Source organism: Sardina pilchardus, chromosome 24 (genome assembly GCF_963854185.1).
Source record: "Sardina pilchardus chromosome 24, fSarPil1.1, whole genome shotgun sequence".
Taxonomy (NCBI): domain Eukaryota; kingdom Metazoa; phylum Chordata; class Actinopteri; order Clupeiformes; family Clupeidae; genus Sardina; species Sardina pilchardus.
In genome coordinates this window covers 27370349-27392462 of record NC_085017.1, presented here as the reverse complement: position 1 = coordinate 27392462, position 22114 = coordinate 27370349, and the positions used below count along the sequence as shown (strand labels likewise).

Here is a 22114-nt window from a genome sequence, read left to right as displayed (position 1 = left end):
TGAGGATGTCCCTGATTCTCTTGAGTGCTGTTTCACAGTTCACCTGCAGGGGAGTAATGCTTCACAAATCGTTGCTGTTTGGGTCTGTAAGCAGTATTATAGTCCTTGTGCGCCCTCATCTGTTGGAGAAATGTAATGACAAGGAAAATGTCATGCTAAATTCTGTGTTAGTGTTCTCTGCCTCTCCATTTGTATCACTTGTGTTTCTCTTGAATGGGACATGTTTGTGTTTTGCTTACCTGGGGTTTGTACCATGTGACCTATACTTTATTTTACATTGACCTCAGTGAAGACCAGACGTAATTAATAGGAATTACTTTAATATAAACACAAAACAACTTACAGTGTTTGTAAAATAAAATAAAACATATAAGGGGCAATTCCTCTGACGCTAGTTTGGAGAAAAAAGCTGCTATAATTCGGAGATGTTTTCCTACAGACTGCTGTCGGTGCATTCCCCCATTATGTCAGTCATACTTCGTTCCAAAAGAGGCATATTTAAATCGTGTATTACTGCGCAAATCAACTGTAGGGGGACCCCGAGAGCAAATCTTCTTTGGTGTTGCTTTGTATGATTGTGGAGGAAAACCATTATTGCTTCATTCCCATAGAAGACTCCATTAAATTCATGTTGTAAATGACAGAAAGTCAGTATTTACCTACACACATCTGAGCAGGTAGTACTCTTACACTTACACACTTACACAAAAAAAAGTTCATCCTGTTCAAGTGTCCAATTTGGAAGCCACTTATTATTTAATCTAGTCCACAGGGCCTACGGTTCTGAAAGTAGCTCTTTAAACAGGCACGGGACTGGAGTAAAGTTCAGCTACAGGCGTAAGTAAACAGTTAAAAGAATGTCCTGCAGATTATGCCTCGTGTTCATATCGAAAGTCACTCCAAAACGTTCTGAAAAATAGGAAACTGCTTTTAGGAACTGGAATTCCATTATAGGTGGTCTGAGCCAAATATGCAAATGACTGAGTGAGGGTGAGGTCATAGCCTATAATTATGGCTCATATAATGTTTTATATTAGGAAGACGGGACGGAGTAGGCTACATGTTGGTGCAAAGTTATGGGACTTACAGAATGTGATGCACTGATGCTGAATATTCAAACGCCAAATCGTTTCGGGGATCATCGTGCAGATGTTTGAATCAGGTTTGCATGGATCGATTTTCGTGGTAATACAAAGGTGGCCCAACATAATTTTTCCTAATGCATGGGTTGGTTTGATCTTTTTTTTTTTTTTTTTTTGCGGTGCACATATAGACTACTTGCTACATCTAAATTAAACGTAAGCCCTGTTGTGTTTGCAAATACAATGCTATAATGCAACAATTACTGTGCCGAAAAATATGCACTCGATTTGGGAAATATACAGGTATGCCCAGTGGCAAGTTGGCAACGGTGGAATAGCTAAGAGTGTCTTAAACGCACAAGGCACATTGTAAGTAATAGCACAGGTGTCTCTGAGAAACGCCTCAAGAATTTAACGGATATTTAAAGGCACGTTTTCATTTAATTCCAGTCATTTTCATTTTAGCATTCTATTATTTGCGTGTTTTCTATATAGGCTTAAGTAAAATATGGACACTAGATATTGGACTGACCCGTGAGTGATCAAAAGTTCCCTGCTGCCTATCCTGCCTGCCCAATGCCAGGCCAGATAGGTCCTCGATCGTCAGGCATGCATGTGATTTATTTTTAGGAACATCAATATCTGACGGAATAAATCCGAGACACACCGTTGTTAGAGCCATTAGAAAATCAACTCCTGTTGCTTCAGGACATTCTCTTTATTGTGTTGCACCATAATTGGGACTGGGACTGGGACCAAACTGGGAGTTTGGCAATGAGTGATCAACATATGAAGCATGAAACGGGCTTTCCCGCGACGACAAGCCCTCTCAATAATGATGATTGTGAGGGCGTTACGAGTGTTCCCGCCGTGCGGCCTCCATCTCCTCCCTGTTGCAACCTGGCTGTTATCCGAAAGCGCGATGACAGTGGGTGTTAAAAGAACCCCTTCAGCAACTGCTCACCTCAGAGTTGGGACTATAAGGACACTTGGAACGTGCGCGCTATCTTTGCCATGAAGTCTCGCAGTCTGCTACAACATAATCCTAAACGCTGTAATAATATACATACTAATAGTACTAGTAGTCGATCCTGGAATGGAATAGCAGACTCTTTCCTGAACGCAGGGCTCTGGGCCGATGGTAGCCTACATTCCCACAGGACTGATGTATTGCATGCGTTTAGGTGAGTTCATCTCAGCCCATAGTCCATAAAGGGACATTTTAACGGAAGAGCATCTTGGATTTTTTTTACATGCAAACTGTTGGCTTAAATGTAGTCGATATATTGGTGGCTTTGTATGCCTAACTGATTTAGGCATACACATACAGCCTAAAGACAAACCAGCATGCATGATAGCACCCTGGCTTGTCTTTAGGCTTTGCGGCACGTTTAGGCCACCTAAATGGATGTACCAAAAGACTACACTATTCTCTTCTACAACAGCAAAGGTTATGTATTCCTTGGCCTATGCCACTTGGCCTACATAGCTAATCATTGCCCATCGCGTCACCGAAACAAGCCTATCGTGTTATGCTGGCAAACCGACATCATTTAAACAAGAAAGTGCAATATCTGCTTTCAGATCTCGTAAATGCAGTGTATTGCGCTGTTACACGTGAGCGCTATCTCAAGCACTTGGTGGAGAAATGATGAACATGCGAGTCCTTCCGTCTCTTGATACGGAGGTAGGGCGCATATAACAGCAGGGGCGGGAGTTGAGTTGGGGAGCAAGTTCATTTTCGACCTATCACACCAGGATCAACGCAAAAAAACAAAGCAAAGAGAAAATCAAAGAGAAAATATAGACACAATAAACAATGCACAGTATTTTACAATTTCAAACCACATTGTGAGGCCTACTTTATGTCGACGTCCGTTTTCTGGCCAAACGATATTCGCACCAATAATTCGTATCTTTTATATTAGCCTATTGATCAGTAGCCCTATGCTTAATCATAGTATTTAGCTAAACATACAGTAACCTTAAAAATGAGGCAGAGTGTAATTTTGTAGACATAGGCCTAGCCTAGGCTAGTAAATTAATAATAACAATAGGGTTATAATAATAATTATATCTTAGTGATTAATTAATGCTAATAGTATAACCTATTACCATGTTATTGTTATGATTATTATCATCATTATTATTAGAAGTAGTAGAATGCTAGTATTAGCCTAGTAGTACATTTTGCGACATAATATTTTATTTATGAATCCGACGCTTCGACGCTTAAAACGCTTCGATTTGGATTTAGATTTAAAATGGTCAAGACAAACATGTAATGTAATGATTTGTATTACGATAATGATTTTACTATTGTCCAGTAGCTTTTATGAGATGTATAGGCTAAGACAAAAGGAAAAGAAAGAAACTGTTTAGCCTACATTTTTACAGAAACTCCGTAGGCTAATAGGCCTATAGGTCTATCACTAATTGAATTCCACGTTCCGCTTTGGTTGAAACAGAAATGTGTTAAACAATAAAAAACAAAATGAGAGGAAAAAATGTTTTTTTTTTCAATTATTGTGCTGTTAAAGGATAAAATGGTAAAAACGATCAAAACGGTCCATAATCTTTCTCAACTCAGTGGGCCACTTGACGCGCCCTACACCTGTCGGCCTATGCCCTTGTAGCCTACACCCAGTGATTCTGAAACAATTTTGTCCTGAAACTCATTTTGTTCAGTGTCTTTTTAGCGCATCTTCACAAAGCTGTCTCGTGTGCGCAGACAACACTTGGCGCAGACGGAAAAGTCAGGTAAATTGGGCGATTTTTTTACGCGCCTCAGTAAAGTGTTAGAAATTACGCTTTATTGAAAAGGGCGATCTTCTGATGAAACTGAGACCATATTAGCCATTATTTGTATTTACATTTCTATACTGCGAGCATAACACTAACTTAGCCCAAAAGAGAACCAATATAAATGGAAATATGGGGAAGTAACCCATGTCTTTAACCTGTGAAGAGGCTATTATTGACCAACACCGGTTTGGCCAGGAAAACCTTGACACTGCACGGGCACACAGTACATAGGCTACATTACATTTTATTTTTACTGAAATACCCATGCGCATTATCAAATGTCTTATTCATAATAACTTGACTCACTTCCAAAAAATACAGTTTAGCTTGCCATAAATCAGTTCACCTTTATTCTACTGAAGTACTGAATCATACCCGCCTGTTCAGCCGAAATGTCAAGATGATTTGATTAATTAGAGGCTACAGGACAGCTACAGGCATAGCTTTTTGTTCTTCTTGATATGTCTTGTTTTAAATTGTGTCTGCGTGCATGTGTGTTTGTTGTGCGTGCATGTGTATGTGTGTGAGTGGGTGAGAGAGAGAGAGGGGGGACAGAGAGATTGATTGGTTAAGTGAGTGAGTGAGTGAGTGAGTGAGTGAGTGAGTGAGTCTCTGTGTGTGCGTGTGTGTGTGTGTGTGTGTGTGTGTGTGTGTGTGTGTGTGTGTGTGTGTGTGTGAGTGTGAGAGAGAGAGCGCGCGAGAGAGAGAGAGAGAATGCTAATGATACAGGTTTGATGGACACACAGAGGACGATAGCTACTCAAAGAGCATTGTGATAAACGCAGCAAGGGCACAAATAGCCATACCCTCTGCACTGACCTCTGCTGAGCTGAGATTGAATTTCTGAGCGTGTTACCACTCCGTACCTCGAGCTGTTTCCTTCTTGACATCGGTGCCCTGCCACAGAAATAGCGTGCGAGCGAGCAGCTTGCCTCAAACTTTTCTTCGGTTTCCTTTTTGATGATCGATTGGTTTCACCGAATAAGAAGTTTGCACCCTGCTCTGGGTCAGCCCTGCTCGCCTGGGTAAAGAAAGGTAAGATAAGACGGACTCTTCCCACAGCCGTTTAAAAAGCGTGATGATGTCCCAGTGATTTATGACTGCTCGATTGATGTCGAGATGTCGGTTCAGGAAGAGTTCACATGTAAGCCATTAGCGCGCCGCGCCAACACGCACGTACCCTGTCCCTTTGTTACATGGCTTCGGCGCCTCTCATTCCTAGTTTCGTTTGACGTCTGCTGTGGTGTTTATAACATGTAAGTCACATTTGGTGTTTCTAACATGGAAAAACAGCACAGTTCGAGTCACCAGGCGTAAGTTATTAGTATTAGCTTCGATTTTTACAGACCTTACCTTTGAATTCTAACTATTGCCAAAATATTGTGCCATTTGATGTATTGAGCTGTGAAATATAGACCTACACAGAATAGCCTACGTTAGCTGACCCCATGCATCAGTCGTAGTTTCTCTGGACAGCAGCCATTATTGTGCGCTGGCGAGATGATGGTAGTCACAGAGAGCCGCCGGTTTTTCAGGTTTCTGTGGTCATAGTCTCCCATCTATCTTGTGAGCATGCAGACAGATAGAATGCTGTTCTTTTAGGTCTTGGGACACCACCAGACGGGTGAGGCAGGAGGGTGGATCAAACGTTGAACACCGGCATCATCACGTAGCAGTATAGTGTAGGATATTATGGGACCTAATGGGTATAGGCCTGGCTGTGGTTGATATGCCTTACGGGTTTATGTATGGACACGCCTAAGTTTACTAAAATGCTGTCACAAATAACTGCAAACAGGAAAAAATGGATACAATTGGCCAACACATTACTGAGCATAATGCCATCTGTGTATAATGACACTTCATCAGTGTACCCATTACTATAAGTTAAATGCTATATATCCTGTATAAGTGTGGGCCTACTATGTTTGTAACTGAAAGATGAGAGGGATTGCACTGATTATCAGTCATATGCCATACTGGCATCATTTTTAAATGCCTATTTTCAAAAGGCATTTTTTACACTGATCTAGCCCATTTCTCTGGGTATGTGTGTGCTTGTGTTGTTAAGTGAACTATCAGGTCAATTTTGTGCTGTGCAGGCCTACTTCTGTACTGTCAGGCCATAATTAACATGACTGGTAAACCTGTAGACACTATTTTTACTCTTACCTCAATCATAATTTCTCCTTTCATCCCAAAGTTCACCGAAGAAGGGCTTGGTGGAGAGACACAACTTGACGACCCATCCAAGGACTTTATGATTTCTAAGGATTTGTGACAGTTTAAAAACCAAACACTGAAGTTGAAAGTCATGCAAAAAGACACCTTCTACAACAGCAACCAATATCTGTGTGGAAATGGCCCCAGTTGTATTGGCAGAGGACAGAGATATCCCCAGGTTGCTGCGTGTGCTTTGCAGTCTACTGGTGACTACTCCACGGCCCCTCATAAATCAAGACAAGGTCCTGACGGCTGCCAGTGCAGTGTTAATAACCAGTCCTCCATAACATCACCCATCCTCAGCAGCAACCTGCACTTGCAGTCTCCCAATTCTCAGGCTTCTGATATTCCGAGCAGTAGGTCGGCTCCCAAGGATCTTCGGCAAGACTTACAAACGCCCGCCAAACAAGTTTTCGCTTGGATGAAGGAGTCTCGCCAGAGCACGAAACAGAAAACACACTCAGGTGATCATTGAACAAACGGACACATCACACACAGCTGCATTGAGCAACCTCTCATTCTTTATTTGAATATGCTCTTTAGCCTTTGATCAACTACTTGGGACGTTTACAACATTAGATTGGGTTTAATTATTATATCTACAAATTCATGAACACATGGGGTGATATGTGTATATATTTTCTTTTAAACAATAATGTCTCACAATAGCCTACTGTTTTTTCCCTTCTTCTTTCTGTGTGCCATTCTATCTTATGCCATTGAGGGTTGAACAAATTACAGCTACTATACACATATAAAAAGACATTTGTACATATTGTGACCAAAGTAGCAAATATTCAAAAACCTTTGTGTGGCTATATTATTATCATGGCTCCATGTGTCCATGTAAACGAATGCATTCAGAGCAGCCCAAAGAGAGAGGGGGCAAAGGGGGCATGATGATGCCATGTGGGCAGCGATAGACAATGGCATGGGCGTGAGACTCTTTACAGGAACAAAAACGGCAACATTGACTTATCTGGTTAAAACGTGTCATAGCTTATAGTCTAGGATGCAGTTGATTTGGTTTGATTATTGTTTACACGATCGCATAAGATCATGTGTATGACCTACCACATGACATAAGACAGTAGTTAACAATACTTTGTTGTAGCTAGTAGCTAAACACTAAACTAGTTGAACTCTTGAATTTCCCCTTGGGGATCAATAAAGTATCTATCTATCTATCTAGTTCAACTTCAAAAGAGCACTGATCAAATACAGGAGAAGAAGGGTGGAGAGAGAAGCCTGTGTGTAATTTCTCAGATATGACCAGCCCGTACATCTACTATAAATCTGTAGTTCATAATTCCATGGTATTCTACCACTTTCTGATAAGCAGTGGCTCAAATCAGTGTTTTTCTGGAAATTCTCTGCAATCAAGTTATTTCACTTAACTGAGATCATCGCATGTGTGCACTCAGGGCGGTAGGCCTATTTATGATATGTGTATCTAAAATATGGATTAGATGTAAAATAGTATTTTGTCATTTTAATTTTATTGGGTTCAAGAAAATGCCTTTGTGTTTTGTTTTAAAATACTTTCAAAATACCAAATATCTATTTTTGTTCAAAAAAAAAAAAAAAAAAAACTTTAAAAATACTTTTGGTAAAACCAACACTTTTGGTAATGTGATGACATCATAAAAGTGCAACACAATGAATGAAGTCTCTGACTGGTGCCGACTTAAAATAACCGACCCAGACTTGTTGTGACCAGAATATTGAGATTCAGGAAGATGATCCAGTGCAAGTCAAGATGAATAATGTGTAGGTCGCTCCCACACACAATGCACTCCGTCTCAAACTAATATTTATCCCCCTTGGTGTCAATATAACACCATTTAATGCATACACGGTACACAGTCAGCTAAAAAACAACAAAAATGGTCAGGATCCTTTCTGATTAACAGAAGACTTGATTGCTTGATTAACACAGTGCAATATCAAGCAATCTGGCCATGCATCGACAATAACATAGAATAGAAGTCACATAAATGTCAGGGGTTTGTCTCCACTTTATGCCACTTCACAAGTTCAGTTGTGACTTTTTGAGTTAATCTCTGATACTTCCGGCTAGGAGATGTAACAGGCAGGTAAACATAGTTGATCTGTCGACTGCAGATTTATGGCATGTCTCATAAGCAGAGAAAAGCTGTTGCTCTCAAACACTGTCCACCTAAACAGTGTCAGTGTACTGATGAAGGAAAAGATTAAATAGACCTAAATTCTAATTTTAGTATTTTCAAAATACAGAAATACAGTAATTTATTTTGACATATGGCACGGCTATTTTGTACTTTATTTTTGATTTGATTAGGGTATTTTATATTTTATTTTAAAAACACTTTCATGTATTTTTTTCCATCCTTGGTTTGTTGTGTTATTGGGAGTAGTGACCTTGGCACAATGTGTTGCTTTTGAAATAGCAGCTCAGTTAGGTATCTGTGTTTTCACTTAGTTTGTGTAAGAATGCGGATGGTATTGGGATAAAATATGTTTTAAACAGGCGCACGTCAGCAAAGCAGCGGTTTGTCGATTGGTGCGTAAAGTTTGCCATATTGCGCCAAAGCGACATCTGCTCATTCACTCGTTGTCCTGACCACAAACGCACAAGGATCATTAATGTGGAGTTTCACCAACTGGCAGGCCAGCGTCACTTGTTTCTTGTTTTCCCAAATTTGCACCGAAGTTATCTTTGCTGGTGAGCTTTAAATCAATGTGCTTTAATGAGCTATTTCAGGCTTTCCAAACGTGTTTGGCTGCATTGATGGGACGCAAGTGCCCATTACAGCGACGTCCTTAAACAAGGCAGATCATGTCTACTGGAAAGGTTTCCACGGCATACATGCCCAAGTAGGTCTCGTGGATAGGCTATAGGTCACGTATACTTCTTGGACGCTCTCTTAATGGTGTTGGTGTTTAAAACTGATTTTTATTTGAATAATTCCTAGATATGTGACGCTCCACATCTTACCACAAACGTGAAGGCGAAATGACCAGGGCCAGGACATGATGTGCGGTTGTACCGGGATATTTAAGGAACAAAAATGAACGTGTTCGCTCTTAATGTTAGGCCTATGTGCAATTACAAGAGGTTTTGATGGATATGGTCTTGGAGATAGGATACACATGCCTTCCGACACTCATCTACATGTACCCTGATCCGGATGCTAGAGCGCAAACAAAGTTGAACGTGGCCCACAGCAGAACCCGCGTTAAGATAGCCTAATGATATTTTGGCATTGAGATTTGCGTGCGTGGGTTGACGCGCTAAATCTGTGACAAGATCATATAGTATAGTCAACAAAAGCATCATACAAAGCAGTAATGTCCACTGATTTATTTAATACAGTATTATGCTTTTAACATGACATCCTACATGTACGGATTAACAGGCTGAATGAACCCTGCCTGACCTGCCGGGAAATTTGGATTTCGACCGGCACCTCAGGCTGGAAACCATACATCTATCTCCCCTGCTTCCTGTCCTCAACCTTTGGCTCCATCACAAACTAGTTTATCCAAAAGCTGCACCGGATCGTCGGACTGATTGGTTGAAGGACTATCCAAGCGTACGGAGTCATCTGAACGATGCCCATTGATCACACCTCTTGTGCAGTAGAAATAAAGCGCAGACTCCCCATACCCTTGGGTTTAGTATGGTGATAGCCAGACTAACGGATTAACGTAATTAGCAAAACAAGCGAGGCCTCGGTTCGCAGCAGAGGCAGTTTTTTTTGTTATTATAGCTCTCCCCTCCTCGGAAGCCTGGAGCAGAAGGTTCTACTCCGCCTCTGCAAAACACGGGGCTTTTCGTTTCGCTGTTTTCACTAGATGACGTCTTATGAATTCGCCGTGAACGATTGAACTCATTCATAATCGGTGTTTTGGAACCGACAGCTCGGATTTAGTCGTCAGTGTAGGCCTATGTGAAATCTCCTTTTTGAAATAGCCTACCCCCTGCTCATCTCTCCTTTTGGTCGCCAAACAACAGTCAATAGATTATGGTTTGACGGTTTGAAATATGGAGTGTCCATGTACGCTTTAGATGTTGTTATTAAAGCGCATAATGTGTGCCAGGGGGGCCTACAGCCTAATTTGGACTGCTGGGCCTCGGAGTATTTTGCTCAGATGAAGAGGTCACGCAGTAATCAGAATTCCTCCCACATTATAATTGAGTTGTAAGCCTAAACCTAAAGTGTAAGGCTTAGGTTTATACCCTAAGTGCAAGTATTACAATAGTGTGTGCTATTGTGAGTTCTAAAAATAAGCGTAAACACTGTTAAACGAAATATTAAAGTAATTAAGTGAGTGAGAATTAAGTAATTACTGTTTGATCGACTCATCACCTCTGGTATGAAAAGCTTAAGGCTGAAGTGATTTTTTTGCAATGCAAATTACTCTCATATTTCTCATCCCACAGTGGAGAACTACCTAGCTGAGAGTCGGCCGGATTACGCCAGCTCAAAGCGCGCCCGGACAGCCTACACCGGCGCGCAGCTCTTAGAGTTGGAGAAGGAGTTCCACTTCAGTCACTACCTCTGCCGTTCACGGCGCCTGGAGATGGCGAACCTGTTGAACCTCACTGAGCGGCAGATAAAGATCTGGTTTCAAAACCGGAGAATGAAGCACAAGAAGGATCAACGGGACGCGCGCATGACACCTGCTACGCAAGAGTCGCCCTGTAGTCCAAAGCTGCAGTCCGCGGGTGCGGTCACTGGAGGAGGCGGCTATCGATACCCAGTCCATCCTGCCCACCACAACATGCGTTTTGAACCACCATCTCCTACGTATAGCAGTAAATCCCATCCCAACGCATGCAATTACTTTGCGTCGCATCCGTCTCCACTGGTAGGCGATGCATCCTTCGAAGGCCAGTGCTCAGAGAACGTGAGTAAAAGCACCGCGACCAATTACGAGACGAATGGTCTACGAGACAGCAGCAGATGGACACACGGACAGAGAGGTTCTCAGGGAAACGACTGCTGCTCAGTCCAAGAAGCTAACACTGATCCATCATCAGTTGGACAGACACGTCACCTTCACCATCCCTCTGACTGCATGGACTACACTGGGGAGACCATTTTAGGTAACAACCATTCCTGCGATCCCGACCCTTGCACATACACAGATCCAACATTGCACTACTCCCAGGGAATGATCCAGGAATTACCCAGACTTACCCATCTTTGATGGGGCAACAAGACCCTATATGTCCCGAAGGCCTCACCTCCCTTTTCCTAGTTCTGCAGGTTGTGGAGTTCTTTGCCCACTGTATGAACTCTTGGCATACGCTGACGTCGGCTAGGCAACCACATCTAGTGAACATAATGTTTGTCTAATGTAAGAGCAGATGGATCAAAATGTTATTCTTTGAAGTGCTAGTAGGGCTTGCCTCAGTGCAGTTAGCTTCACGGTTTAAGGATTTACATTGATGGTCTAATGATGCGCTAAATTTTGGGATAAGGCGGCACCATCCTTAAAGAATTCTGAAAATACAGACAACATTGTTATTATTAGGTGCACCACAGGCTAATAGCATTCGAACTTAACTTCACTGACGTGCAATCATGAATGAAATACAGAGCAAAGCAAAAGGATGTATTTGATTTTCAATAAATGTTGTCTGTCATGCTGCTCGAAATCGAGTACTTTTGTTTTAATGTTGAAAATGATGAGATTAAATTCGCATTTTTGGAAAACAATGTTTACAGTGTGGAGACAACGTCTCCATTGTTTTTGTTTTCAATACACTAATAATATCAGTAGGTCGGTGATTGTAATGGGGATGATTGTAAACCCAGCACTCTCGGTTGCATCAGCTAAAGTTAATTTGACTTCGAATGCAACACTGCATTGAGTTTAAGAAGTAGGCCTACTAAATAGTTTAACAGGTTGCAACTAGCAATAACTTAAATTCAGTCGCAGTCCTAGTCAAATTAGCCTATTCCTGCTGGCCTAAATAAAATACACGACGCCTGCACAGGCTTCAGGTGACGTGTATGCAAGGGCCCGCTGTGTGTGTGTCTTCATGAGACGATTCCGTATTTTCCGTGCGTCTCAGAGGGCTCGAAGGGAGGCTGTAGAATACAGAAAGACAAATTAGGAGGCATATTTTAAACTTCCCATTAGTCACAATCACTGGCTGAGCATTTTCACGGTGTCTGATTCTTGAAAGTAATATATTAAAGGCCTATTTGAATTAAGTTGTGACATGTAAAACACTGCTCACCAGGAAAGAAAAAAAAGTCAAGAATGTAAAAAATAAATGTTGGTGGTTGGTGGTGTATGTGTATATGCAGCGTAGGCCTTTAACCGATCATGGATTCAACTATTTTATTAAGATCAATAAAGTAGGCATATCCCTTTATGCATTTTACGCATTTGTTTTCATGATAATAGAGTAGCCTGCGTAGAACTGTATGTGCCACCTATGTTATCCCATGTGAAAACTCCAATTAAATGGTTAGTCAAACAACATTAAAACAAAACAAAAAAAAACACCAACAATGTCTAACGCAAATAAATCCTCGTCTAGTCGTGCAAAATCGTTTCAGAAGCTGGTGAAACATTAAAAAACACGAACCACTCACCATCATTTTGCTTAATTCAACGCCTATTTCCAATAAAGTGATATTTCTAAATGCATGCTCTCTATAGCAGTGGACTCTCTTAGTAGTTTCTCACAATGCTCGTGCTACCCTGACTGAATTGGAAGGTTATGCTCGGTGGATGCCGAGCTGTCAGACCTTTGGGAAGATTGATCGTGTATAGCTTTCAAGGTCTCGTTGTTTGGCATAGCAGAGCTGAAGCGGCAAGAAACTAGCACACTCTTGCCCCTGGCCGCCTCGGAAAACATACCCTCACATAGCTGAGGAGAATGTTGTGGGTGGAGATGCGTGTCATATCGGCATATTATTAAATAAATAACTCTGGATAATAAATAATACCGGATGGGCTTCACCACCTATGGCGCGATCAGCAAAATCTTTGGACAAGTTCCCGGTAGCAAACACAGACATGGATAAACGTGACCTATATAGAGTGACATCCATGTCAGTACGCACACACAGCCTAAACCCTGGACCCTTTGCTGGCAGTCATGTTTCTCTTGTCCAGACTTGCTTTTCTATGGAGCTTGAACGTGCGTGTGTGTGTGCGTGTGTGTGTGTGTGTGTGTGTGTGTGTGTGTGTGTGTGTGTGTGTGTGTGTGTGTCTGTGTGTGTGTGTGTGTGTGTGTGTGTGTGTGTGTGTGAGAGAGAGAGAATCCGAGCTCTTTGTCCTGTGCTTCAAGATGGGTGAAACCACTCGATTATGCTACATACAAATGAATTTACAACACATGAACCACTAAAATCAGTAAAATCAGTGACTGCCCTTCATATTTTAATGAATCTGTCAACCCTTCATGTTTAATTCGTCTGTTTGTTCAGGATGCTGCGCTGCCGTTAAGAATCAGATCAGAAAGCTGTAGTGCCGTAACATGATTAGCCAGACAAATATACCAGCTGAGATTCCTTGCCAAACAGAAGTTGAGAGTCATAAACGTGAGTTGCACAGTACGGCCTGCTGGTGACGCACAGGTTTCCAGGCACTGGAAGGTGCCACCTGGCGGGCAAAATGTGCCACTTTTGACCAGAAGAAGGCGTTACGCTAGTAGTTCTCCCTGGTGCGTAATCAATAAATGTTGTAGTGGAAGGAATATTTTCAAGTTCAGTCTGGAAGGCCTTGGTGAACTGTATTAGCATATGACGGTCTTCAACAACAAGAAGCCACTCATTCTATTTTTTTTCAGAGGAATACGCATGCGTTTTCAACAAATGGCAGGTCAGTGGGCATTTGGTTCCCAAGTCGACGAGATTGTAAAATTGAAGGGGAAATTACGAATCTCAGTTCAACCATACTTTTCTCCGAGAAACGATGGCAACTTCTTGCAACTGCGCTCGTTTTCTTTTGAAATTAAGACATTGCCGGAACCCTGTCACAGTTGTGTAAAATGTACACGCCACAAATCAGTTTAATCTGCGACGCTATTGCTTGCCTCTAACCTCCTTCGAGATAGTCAATGTTTTTTTTTTGCTCCACTTCACCTGTGCACAACTAACCTCTTTTAGACAGCAATGGAACAACCTTACAATATGCCTTTATTTTGTCGAATATTATGACATTTATAAGCCTATGATCTCAATCCAATTGCTGTCGTGTGTTAACCAGCCTGCTAGCCCGTATTTTGTTGTTGGTTGAACAGTTAAGAAATTAAGATTGCAAACATTCGAGCACGAGTAAGTCCAGGCCTACATGCAACACTCATACCTAAATAGACACGACTTTTGAAGCCCAACTTATTTTGGTCAAAATATTTTGGATATCAACACTTGAAAGGCAACAGGTCAGCTAAGAGACGGGTCCAAATTGTTTGACCTACGGATAGACTGGGTCTTATACCTAACCTAAAGGACAATTACTTTGTTTAACTTAAACTTGAACTCGTTCTTCAACGGCTGTCTCTTACGGCTACAATAACCGAATAACCAGTAAAGCTTCAGTCACACCGAGGGTTTGCAGCTTATATGCCTACTTTTACTAAACCAATAGCCTACAACCATCAATATTGATATGAGCTCAAACCCAACAAACCATTTGGAAATATCACTGCCAATGGAGGCTTACTTAAGCAAGCTCGTTTTTTTTTTACTGTTTTTATTCTAATCTGCCATCAAATAAAGGCTATAAGGCTATCTCTGCTTTCTGTTCAATAATCAATAATTTGTTGCAGTCTGTAAGTGTTGGTTCAAAAGTTCAAAGTTCAAAAACACTACATGAGTGAAATTCGATGCGATTTGATGTTCACACAGTGTCATAGCCCATTAGATGAATGTAAGGCTATTGTGGCAACGGTCCGGATAGGGTTGATAGTAGCCTAACTCAAATGACTATTTTCCGACAATATTTCATAAGACTATGGATAGGTCGCACTTTAACCGAATCAGGCTGTGTCCAACTTCACGCTCATCTAAATGCAGTTTTATTGATTTTATTGAGGGACATGTTGCAGAGCGCAGCGACGTAGGATATATAAATGGAGACGCCAGGAGGCGCCATATCAAGATGGACAAGTGTTCGAGGTAGCGCATTGTGTCCTCTCCCATCCTAGAATAATGGGGCAATGCTACAAAATATATTACTATGATGTTTAAAATACTTATTAAAAACAAACATCCATGAACCATATGAACCATATATGTGACCCATGCTGTGACAAGTCGATAGGGCTATGATGGACACTGGCATTATATTCGGTCGATGGGTTATTTTATTCAGTATAATTAAAGGAAGCATGATGATCCTATGCTGGCTGAACCAGTTTTAATGCGACAGTAGAGTATCCAATCTACCCTAGTCTACACATGCAGGCGTATCCTTTCACCGCATTCACACGAAGCAATGAGACTAGAATAAGCATTTCACTTATTTTATCTGCCACACGCTACGCGCGCAAGTAGGCTAAGCACAACCACACATATAGCCTACACAAGCTGCATTCTAAGAGCAATTAAATACATCTCTGCAGTCACAAATTCCCAAGAAATACATCTCTTTAGATCAACTATCCATTCTGTATGAGGTTTTGAGAGGACACACAAAACCATAATAACTTCTCATAAATTCAGAGGCGTAGACACCTGTGCGCAGCATGACTGCAAGTATGTCAAGACAGTGCCAGTTAGAAAAGAGAACCTTCTGTACATAGCTCTTCACAAACCATTATGGATTTGTCGAATCACTGTGCTGTCATGTAATCAGTTATCCATGTAGTATAAAACTCCATACCTGAAGGCTCCATGCATCTGCTGTATTTGCCCTAACTGTCCTCAGTCGTCTGACTGCTTAGATCTCCCTGTGTCCACCGCATCCTCTGTCGCCTAGTGTGTGTGTGTGTGTGTGTGTGTGATCGGCTTGCCATTTGCTCAACCAACATTGTCGAGGCCATACACGTGATTGATGAACGGCCAGAATTTAAATACCGTGTTAACGACATTCTGTCACCCACAGTCCAGTCAAGGGGAGCACCGGTGCCGGCCACTCACTGGTTGACCTGACCCACGTGACTGTCACATTTTATTCATATCATCCCTGTGAGGTCTCTGTCCAACATTATCTGATTAACAAGAGCGGACGTTGACTTAGTGCGACCTCGCACAAGTGGCCAGACATTAATTAGAGTTGGGTCCACTCGACGGTCAGTGTGTCATTCATGCCATGCCACTATGAGCACGTTCTTAGATTATTCAGTGATGAGTGGAGGAGATGCCGGTGGCGCGTGCTCCGTGAGAACGTTCCACGCGGATCACGGAATTACAACTTTCCAATCCTGTGCTGTGGCGGTGAGTAATTGTGTCGGGGAAGATCGCTTCCTTGCAGGTAGAACATCTCCGGACACGGGACCTGTGTCTCACGTACAACAACCTGGGTCCTATCAGTCTCCCGGTAGCTCGTTGAGCATTGCGTATGGCGCGCACGCGGGCTATGGCACGCAGGGCTTTTGCTCAAGTTACAACCATTACGCGCTGAATCAGGAAGTAGACACGGCGGTTGGTCTGGCACAGTGCGCGCCCATCGTTTACTCCGGGAACATATCTTCGTCAGTGGTGCAGCATCACTCCCACCTCACGCACCGGCAAGGTTACAGCGGTGGCAGCGCGCATCTGCACGGACCACTCCAGTTCGCTGCTCACACGTCGTGCGGCCACGGACCAGAGCAGCCCAGCCTTGCCCTCCTGACTGCAGGCTGCTCGAACGCCTTGTCGCCTCTGAACACGAGCCACCACGATGCTTTTTGCCCATCACTGACGGATAGCGCTTTCAACGCCCAGACATTTGACTGGATGAGAGTGAAACGGAATCCACCGAAGACAGGTGAGCGCACTGCTAACGCGACATTTAATCTAGTGGAATAGAATGTGCTATGTAGAACCAAAAAACTATGATATTGCATGCTTCATTTATGGCACCCCTAAATTATTCTTTAAACTATTTTGAAGGGTCCATCAAAGGAACCCCTAAGGGTTCTTTAAATCTTGCATACTTCTATACAGCACCCCAATAATCCCTTTTAAATCTAAAACATGCTCAAGACAATGTCTTTAGACTCCGGGTACATAACCATCAACCACTTTCTCTCTCGCTATCTTTCTCTGTCCGTGTGTTCTTAGGGAAAGCAGGGGAGTTTGGCTTCAGTGGCCAGCCCAATACCGTCCGCACAAACTTCACCACCAAACAGCTGACGGAGCTCGAGAAGGAGTTCCACTTCAACAAGTACCTCACCCGCGCGAGGAGAGTGGAGATCGCCGCTGCGCTCCAGCTGAACGAGACCCAGGTGAAGATCTGGTTCCAGAATCGGCGCATGAAGCAGAAGAAGCGCGAGAAAGAGGGCATGCTCCCGAAATCCCCATCCAACACCGGGAGCAGCCCAGGAAAAGGCGATGATGGATCGGAAAAGTCTCTCTCTACCCCATCCACACCCTCTCCTGTATCCTCCAGTTGAGGTTCACGTGCATTTGTCCGTTCTCAGAAGCCCATCGCAGACGCATGATAATCAGCACGAGGAGGTAGAACGCTTCCTCCCTGATGTGACATAAGTTATTGTAGAGAAGAAGAACAATCATGGAAGACATGTATCATATGGGAATAGATACTTGTACATTTATACCAATGCTGGCTGAGCGTGCAGTTGCTGTTGTGTTTGTCGATCACTGTGTACACTGTTCAGGTCCGCCTTTTGACTGTTTTTTTGTGGTAGGGTGATAATGCCTGTTGCGTAAGGCTTCATTGTAACATAACACTGAGTTTTATCAGTCGGAGAGGAAAATACTTTTATCTTTGTTAAATCCTATGAATTGCTTTAACCAAAGATTACGGGTCAGTGTCTAAATTAAACGTCTGTTTGTTGCTATGAAATAGAGCAGTGTTTTCTGTCTTTCAAGTTCTTCCGGATGCCCCAGATCCTGAGTTTTAGGGGATAAGGAATGTGTGGTCGTGTAGTTGATTTCAGATGGTGATTCGAGGCCATTGTCGATTGCTTTTCAGTATCTACCTCACATTGGATCTGTCGGAGGCGTAGGCCTAATGTAGCGTAACTAGTGACCAATTTAGTAGGCTAAAAACCGAAGTCCAACAAAGTGCCCAAACTGATCTATCAACAAGACACTTGCGTGCAAGTGTTGTGCTGCGCCTTCATAAATGAATCTACGGAATGATTAGATGGCTGCTGGTAATGAGGGCCCAGAGCAGGCTATCCTATGACTTGACACGCGCATCCGCAAACGATTGGCGGTCATTAAGCTGCGTTGAAATGGAAGCTCCCATGGGAGTGCATGTCTTTTACTCGGCGACTGCACGTAAACCTGAGCGGTATTGACAGATTATAGGCATATTTGTGAGCACAAGGGACTGGGTGAGACGCAACGATGTCACTAAGACTCCGGATGACAAACATATCGAGCTGCTACCTTATCGAAGGAAAGGGACAAAAAAAGAAAAAACGCGACATCGGTCTCTCTGCTCTCCAAGCACAAACTATTGACAGTGGTAGCCTACGTCTGTCTGATTGAAGCTATAGCGGACGCCTAGTAGGATGGTAATTCATAGCGTATGAATACTCTGTATAGGCAATGCTCACAGTGGAAAAAGAACATTTCTGAGAGCATTGGGGTGACAGGCGACTGTCACAATGTTCTCGAGTTAACCGCCGGCACAGAGGCTTGTGTGCAGAATATTCTGTCGTTTAGACCAGCTATTGGCCAATCCCAGATCATTTGCCATTGCACCGGATGCTGTGGATTCTTTCCTCCACGTGAACACACATGGCCCAAGAGGCTAATGTTACCATACATCATGCACAGCGCTCACGTGTGATGTCATCTATAGCCTCCCTTTTTGGAGAAGCGACTACATATTCGATTATTTTGATTTCATCTTACGGTTAGTTTAAAACCACTACGACGCCTTGGCCTACCAGGCCTGCTACGTTAATTATTAGCTGTTTCACGCGGGGTGTAAAACAAAAATACAATTATTACAGTAAGCGAGCGTTTTAATGGACACATTACAACAACACCAACGCTACACCAAATGCAAAAGCGAATAAATAGGCCGATTCGTGGGAATAGTTTAATATGACGCGTAATTAGGCCTCATGAAAAACTCATGAAAATTATGCGCCTATAGTGTAGCCTATCAACAGGAAACCGACGTGCTTTTATTATTATTATTTTTTAACATAAGCTGGTTATATATACGCTGTCTCCAAAGACGAATGGTGGACTAAACTATTATAAGGTGCTCAAAACTGAAAGCACTTTTTATAAGGCCTCCAAAATATCTAGCTTACTGAGCCGACAGACACGCAGACACTGTTAGACCTAGGCCTATTAATATAGGCTAGTCAAAGGTGTTTTTATTTTTTGGAAATTCTAAAAAAAAAATGTTTGTTGTTTTAGAAAAAAAAAAATAAATAATAGAGATTTAAGTTTTATTTCGAATTGTTAATTGTATAATTTGTGATTATATTTAAACATAATGTATTAGGCATTTCTACCGTGATTGAAATTAAGGTTTGCTATCTCATAAATTGTATTGAGATTTCAAATATCAAAACCCTATCAAAAGGCTGTAAAAATAAATACTAAACCAAAAATAATTTGAATATTAGCCAGGCTTCGGTCAACCTTAATTAATTCTTCATTTGTTTTCAAGTGCTCTATAAGGATTAGGCAACTTAATATCCTAATTATTATTATTAACTGATCATTACAATTATTATTCAATTATTACTCAATATAGCATACTGATAATAATAATAATGGTATTTTATGAGTGTTCATCATTTTGAAATATGTACCGTTTTTCTTGCTATAATTATGGCTGTAGTTCATTTATTTTGTATTTGATTTTTTTACATTTTATTTCTGATGTTTTGGCAGTCGGTGTAGTGCCCAAAGTCTAGGCATTGTATTAGGCTTTTAAAAAATCGAATTATTTTTTTATTATTGTTGTTTTTATCTGTGCTGATTAATGTACAGAGTTAGGTCACTGTCTGTCAGTTGTCTGTGCAGCTGTAATCAAAACAAAGGTACAGTAGGCTACACTTCCCTCTGCAGGGTAAACATGGCAGGTGACTTTGAGTCCAGAGGGCAGAGGACTCAGCTCCAGGTCACGTGTGAACAATTCCAATTGGTTGGAGCGAACAAGACACTTTTTAGGGAGACTCAAAGGAGAAACATGCTGAATTAACTTTCGTTTAGTTTACATTAGTTGGCAGTGTGCAACATCAGGGATTACAAGAATGTAGACCTAACATGTTTACAGTTCACATATTAGCTAACAGATGGTTGTGTGTAACAGTTGTAACAGATTTAAGGGTTATATACAAATACTAATTAAACATACACAAAATTACATTAAATATGGGAGATGTTATATTATCTTACTCGCTGACTTACTTTTAAGCCTCCTAAAAATGCCACTGATGACTGTAGCCTATGCTTAGGATAATAAGTTGTTTCTATTATTTCGCTGTATTTATTTTAAGATGGCACATATTACTGTAAATGAAAACATTTCTAAATATATTTATTATTTATAAATATTTCTAACATTTGTAAAACATTTCTAAATTATTATGTTTCAATGGATTCGGTACACGATTAGGCCTATGACCTATAAACTTACCTCCATAGAGAGAGAGAGAGAGAGAGAGAGAGATTACTTGTCCTTTTTATCTCAGTAGCCTACAGTGAAGTCTATGACACTGCTGATGTATGAATGAAAAGCCAGAGCAAAGAAAGTAATGTAATAATAATAATAATAACAATAATATAATTAAAATAATTATGATAATAGTAATAATGGTAATATATGAATAATAATACATTACAGATCAAATTAAATATTCTTTATTATACTCTTTAAATGGGACTAAGCTAAATTGAAATAAACAAATTATTTTGTAACTAAACACCTTTGACAAAGTGATGTACTGAGAAGGTAGACAAAGTCAGTGAAGATAATAACAACAAGAATTGATGAGGAATTATTTTGGTTTCTCACAGTTCCTTTCAGCATTCAAAACTGGATTGACCTCTCTGTCTCTCTCCTTCCACCCTGTTATATTCTGTGTGTGTTTCTCTGTGTGAGAACAAGACCGCATTGAGAGAGAGAAAGAGAGAGGGAGAGAGAGAAAGAGGGAGGGAGAGAAAGGAAGAAAGAGAGAGAGGTAGATGAGGGAACAGTCCATCCATCACTATTCAGACGCCATGGTGACCCTGGGCTTGCAAGCAGTTAAGTGTGGATCTTGTGTGGAGATCATTCAACCTCAGGCTAGCAGCATCAGGAGATACTTCTTTTGTGCTGTCCATCAACACCCTCCACAATGACCTACTTTGGTGCCACTAATGTGACTTCCTCACTCTCTCTCTCTCTCTCTCTCTCTCTCTCTCTCTCTCTCTCTCTCTCTCTCTCTCTCTCTCTCTCTCTCTCTCTCTCTCTCTCTCTCCTCACAAACACACACACACACACACACACACACACACAGAAAAGAGAGAGAGGGGGGGGGGGGTAGAGACCTGTACAAACACACATCCACATACGTCGTACATGTAACACATATTCAGCATGAAAAACAACAAACACTCAAAACAACTGAAATATTTAGTGAACAACTGAAATTAATTGTAGTGTAGCCTACAGTTTTCCTCTCAATCCTACTCACACAGATGTGATGTACGCACGTGTAAACACATACACAGTGACGCACACATGCATGCGCACACGCACGCACAAGAAAACCAAAAGGTTTAGAAGTAGTTGTAGAAGTTTTACCACAACTTAATAGTCGTGCTACTCCTCTTACAAACAATATAAGGCATGTCGTCTTTCTCTTTTTGGATTGCGACAGACAGTGTGTGTCTGAAGATCAGACTCATACACGGGACATGTTCGGC

The 22114-nt window shown here is 41.7% G+C and overlaps 2 protein-coding genes across 5 annotated transcripts; both read left to right on the top strand.

Moving 5' to 3' along the window:
- Positions 1 to 2054: 2054 nt before the first annotated feature.
- On the top strand, positions 2055 to 11745 carry hoxa3a (homeobox A3a). Of its 4 annotated transcripts, none has more exons than XM_062529230.1 (3): positions 2060 to 2266; positions 6091 to 6574; positions 10537 to 11745. In XM_062529230.1, exons 2-3 carry the CDS (start codon positions 6202 to 6204, stop codon positions 11304 to 11306), a joined length of 1143 nt encoding a protein of 380 aa, XP_062385214.1. In that variant the 5' UTR covers positions 2060 to 2266; positions 6091 to 6201; the 3' UTR covers positions 11307 to 11745. The 4 variants fall into 4 exon arrangements, with proteins under 4 accessions (XP_062385217.1, XP_062385214.1, XP_062385213.1 ...); XM_062529229.1 differs by lacking the exon at positions 2060 to 2266 and adding an exon at positions 4525 to 4922; XM_062529231.1 differs by lacking the exon at positions 2060 to 2266 and adding an exon at positions 5613 to 5633.
- A 407-nt stretch (positions 11746 to 12152) lies between these two features.
- Positions 12153 to 20008, top strand: hoxa1a (homeobox A1a). The gene is made up of 3 exons (XM_062529234.1): positions 12153 to 13940; positions 16167 to 17030; positions 17327 to 20008. The coding sequence occupies exons 2-3, from the start codon at positions 16382 to 16384 to the stop codon at positions 17656 to 17658; spliced, it is 981 nt and encodes a 326-aa protein (XP_062385218.1). The 5' UTR covers positions 12153 to 13940; positions 16167 to 16381; the 3' UTR covers positions 17659 to 20008.
- Positions 20009 to 22114: the final 2106 nt, after the last annotated feature.

Excerpts from the sequence above, each read along its gene's own strand:
- hoxa3a (XM_062529230.1), top strand. The coding sequence starts at position 6,202 with ATGCAAAAAGACACCTTCTACAACAGCAACCAATATCTGTGTGGAAAT. Across the intron at positions 6,575-10,536 it reads GAAACAGAAAACACACTCAG|TGGAGAACTACCTAGCTGAG; the intron begins GTGATCATTGAA and ends CTCATCCCACAG.
- hoxa1a (XM_062529234.1), top strand. The coding sequence starts at position 16,382 with ATGAGCACGTTCTTAGATTATTCAGTGATGAGTGGAGGAGATGCCGGT. Across the intron at positions 17,031-17,326 it reads ACGGAATCCACCGAAGACAG|GGAAAGCAGGGGAGTTTGGC; the intron begins GTGAGCGCACTG and ends GTGTGTTCTTAG.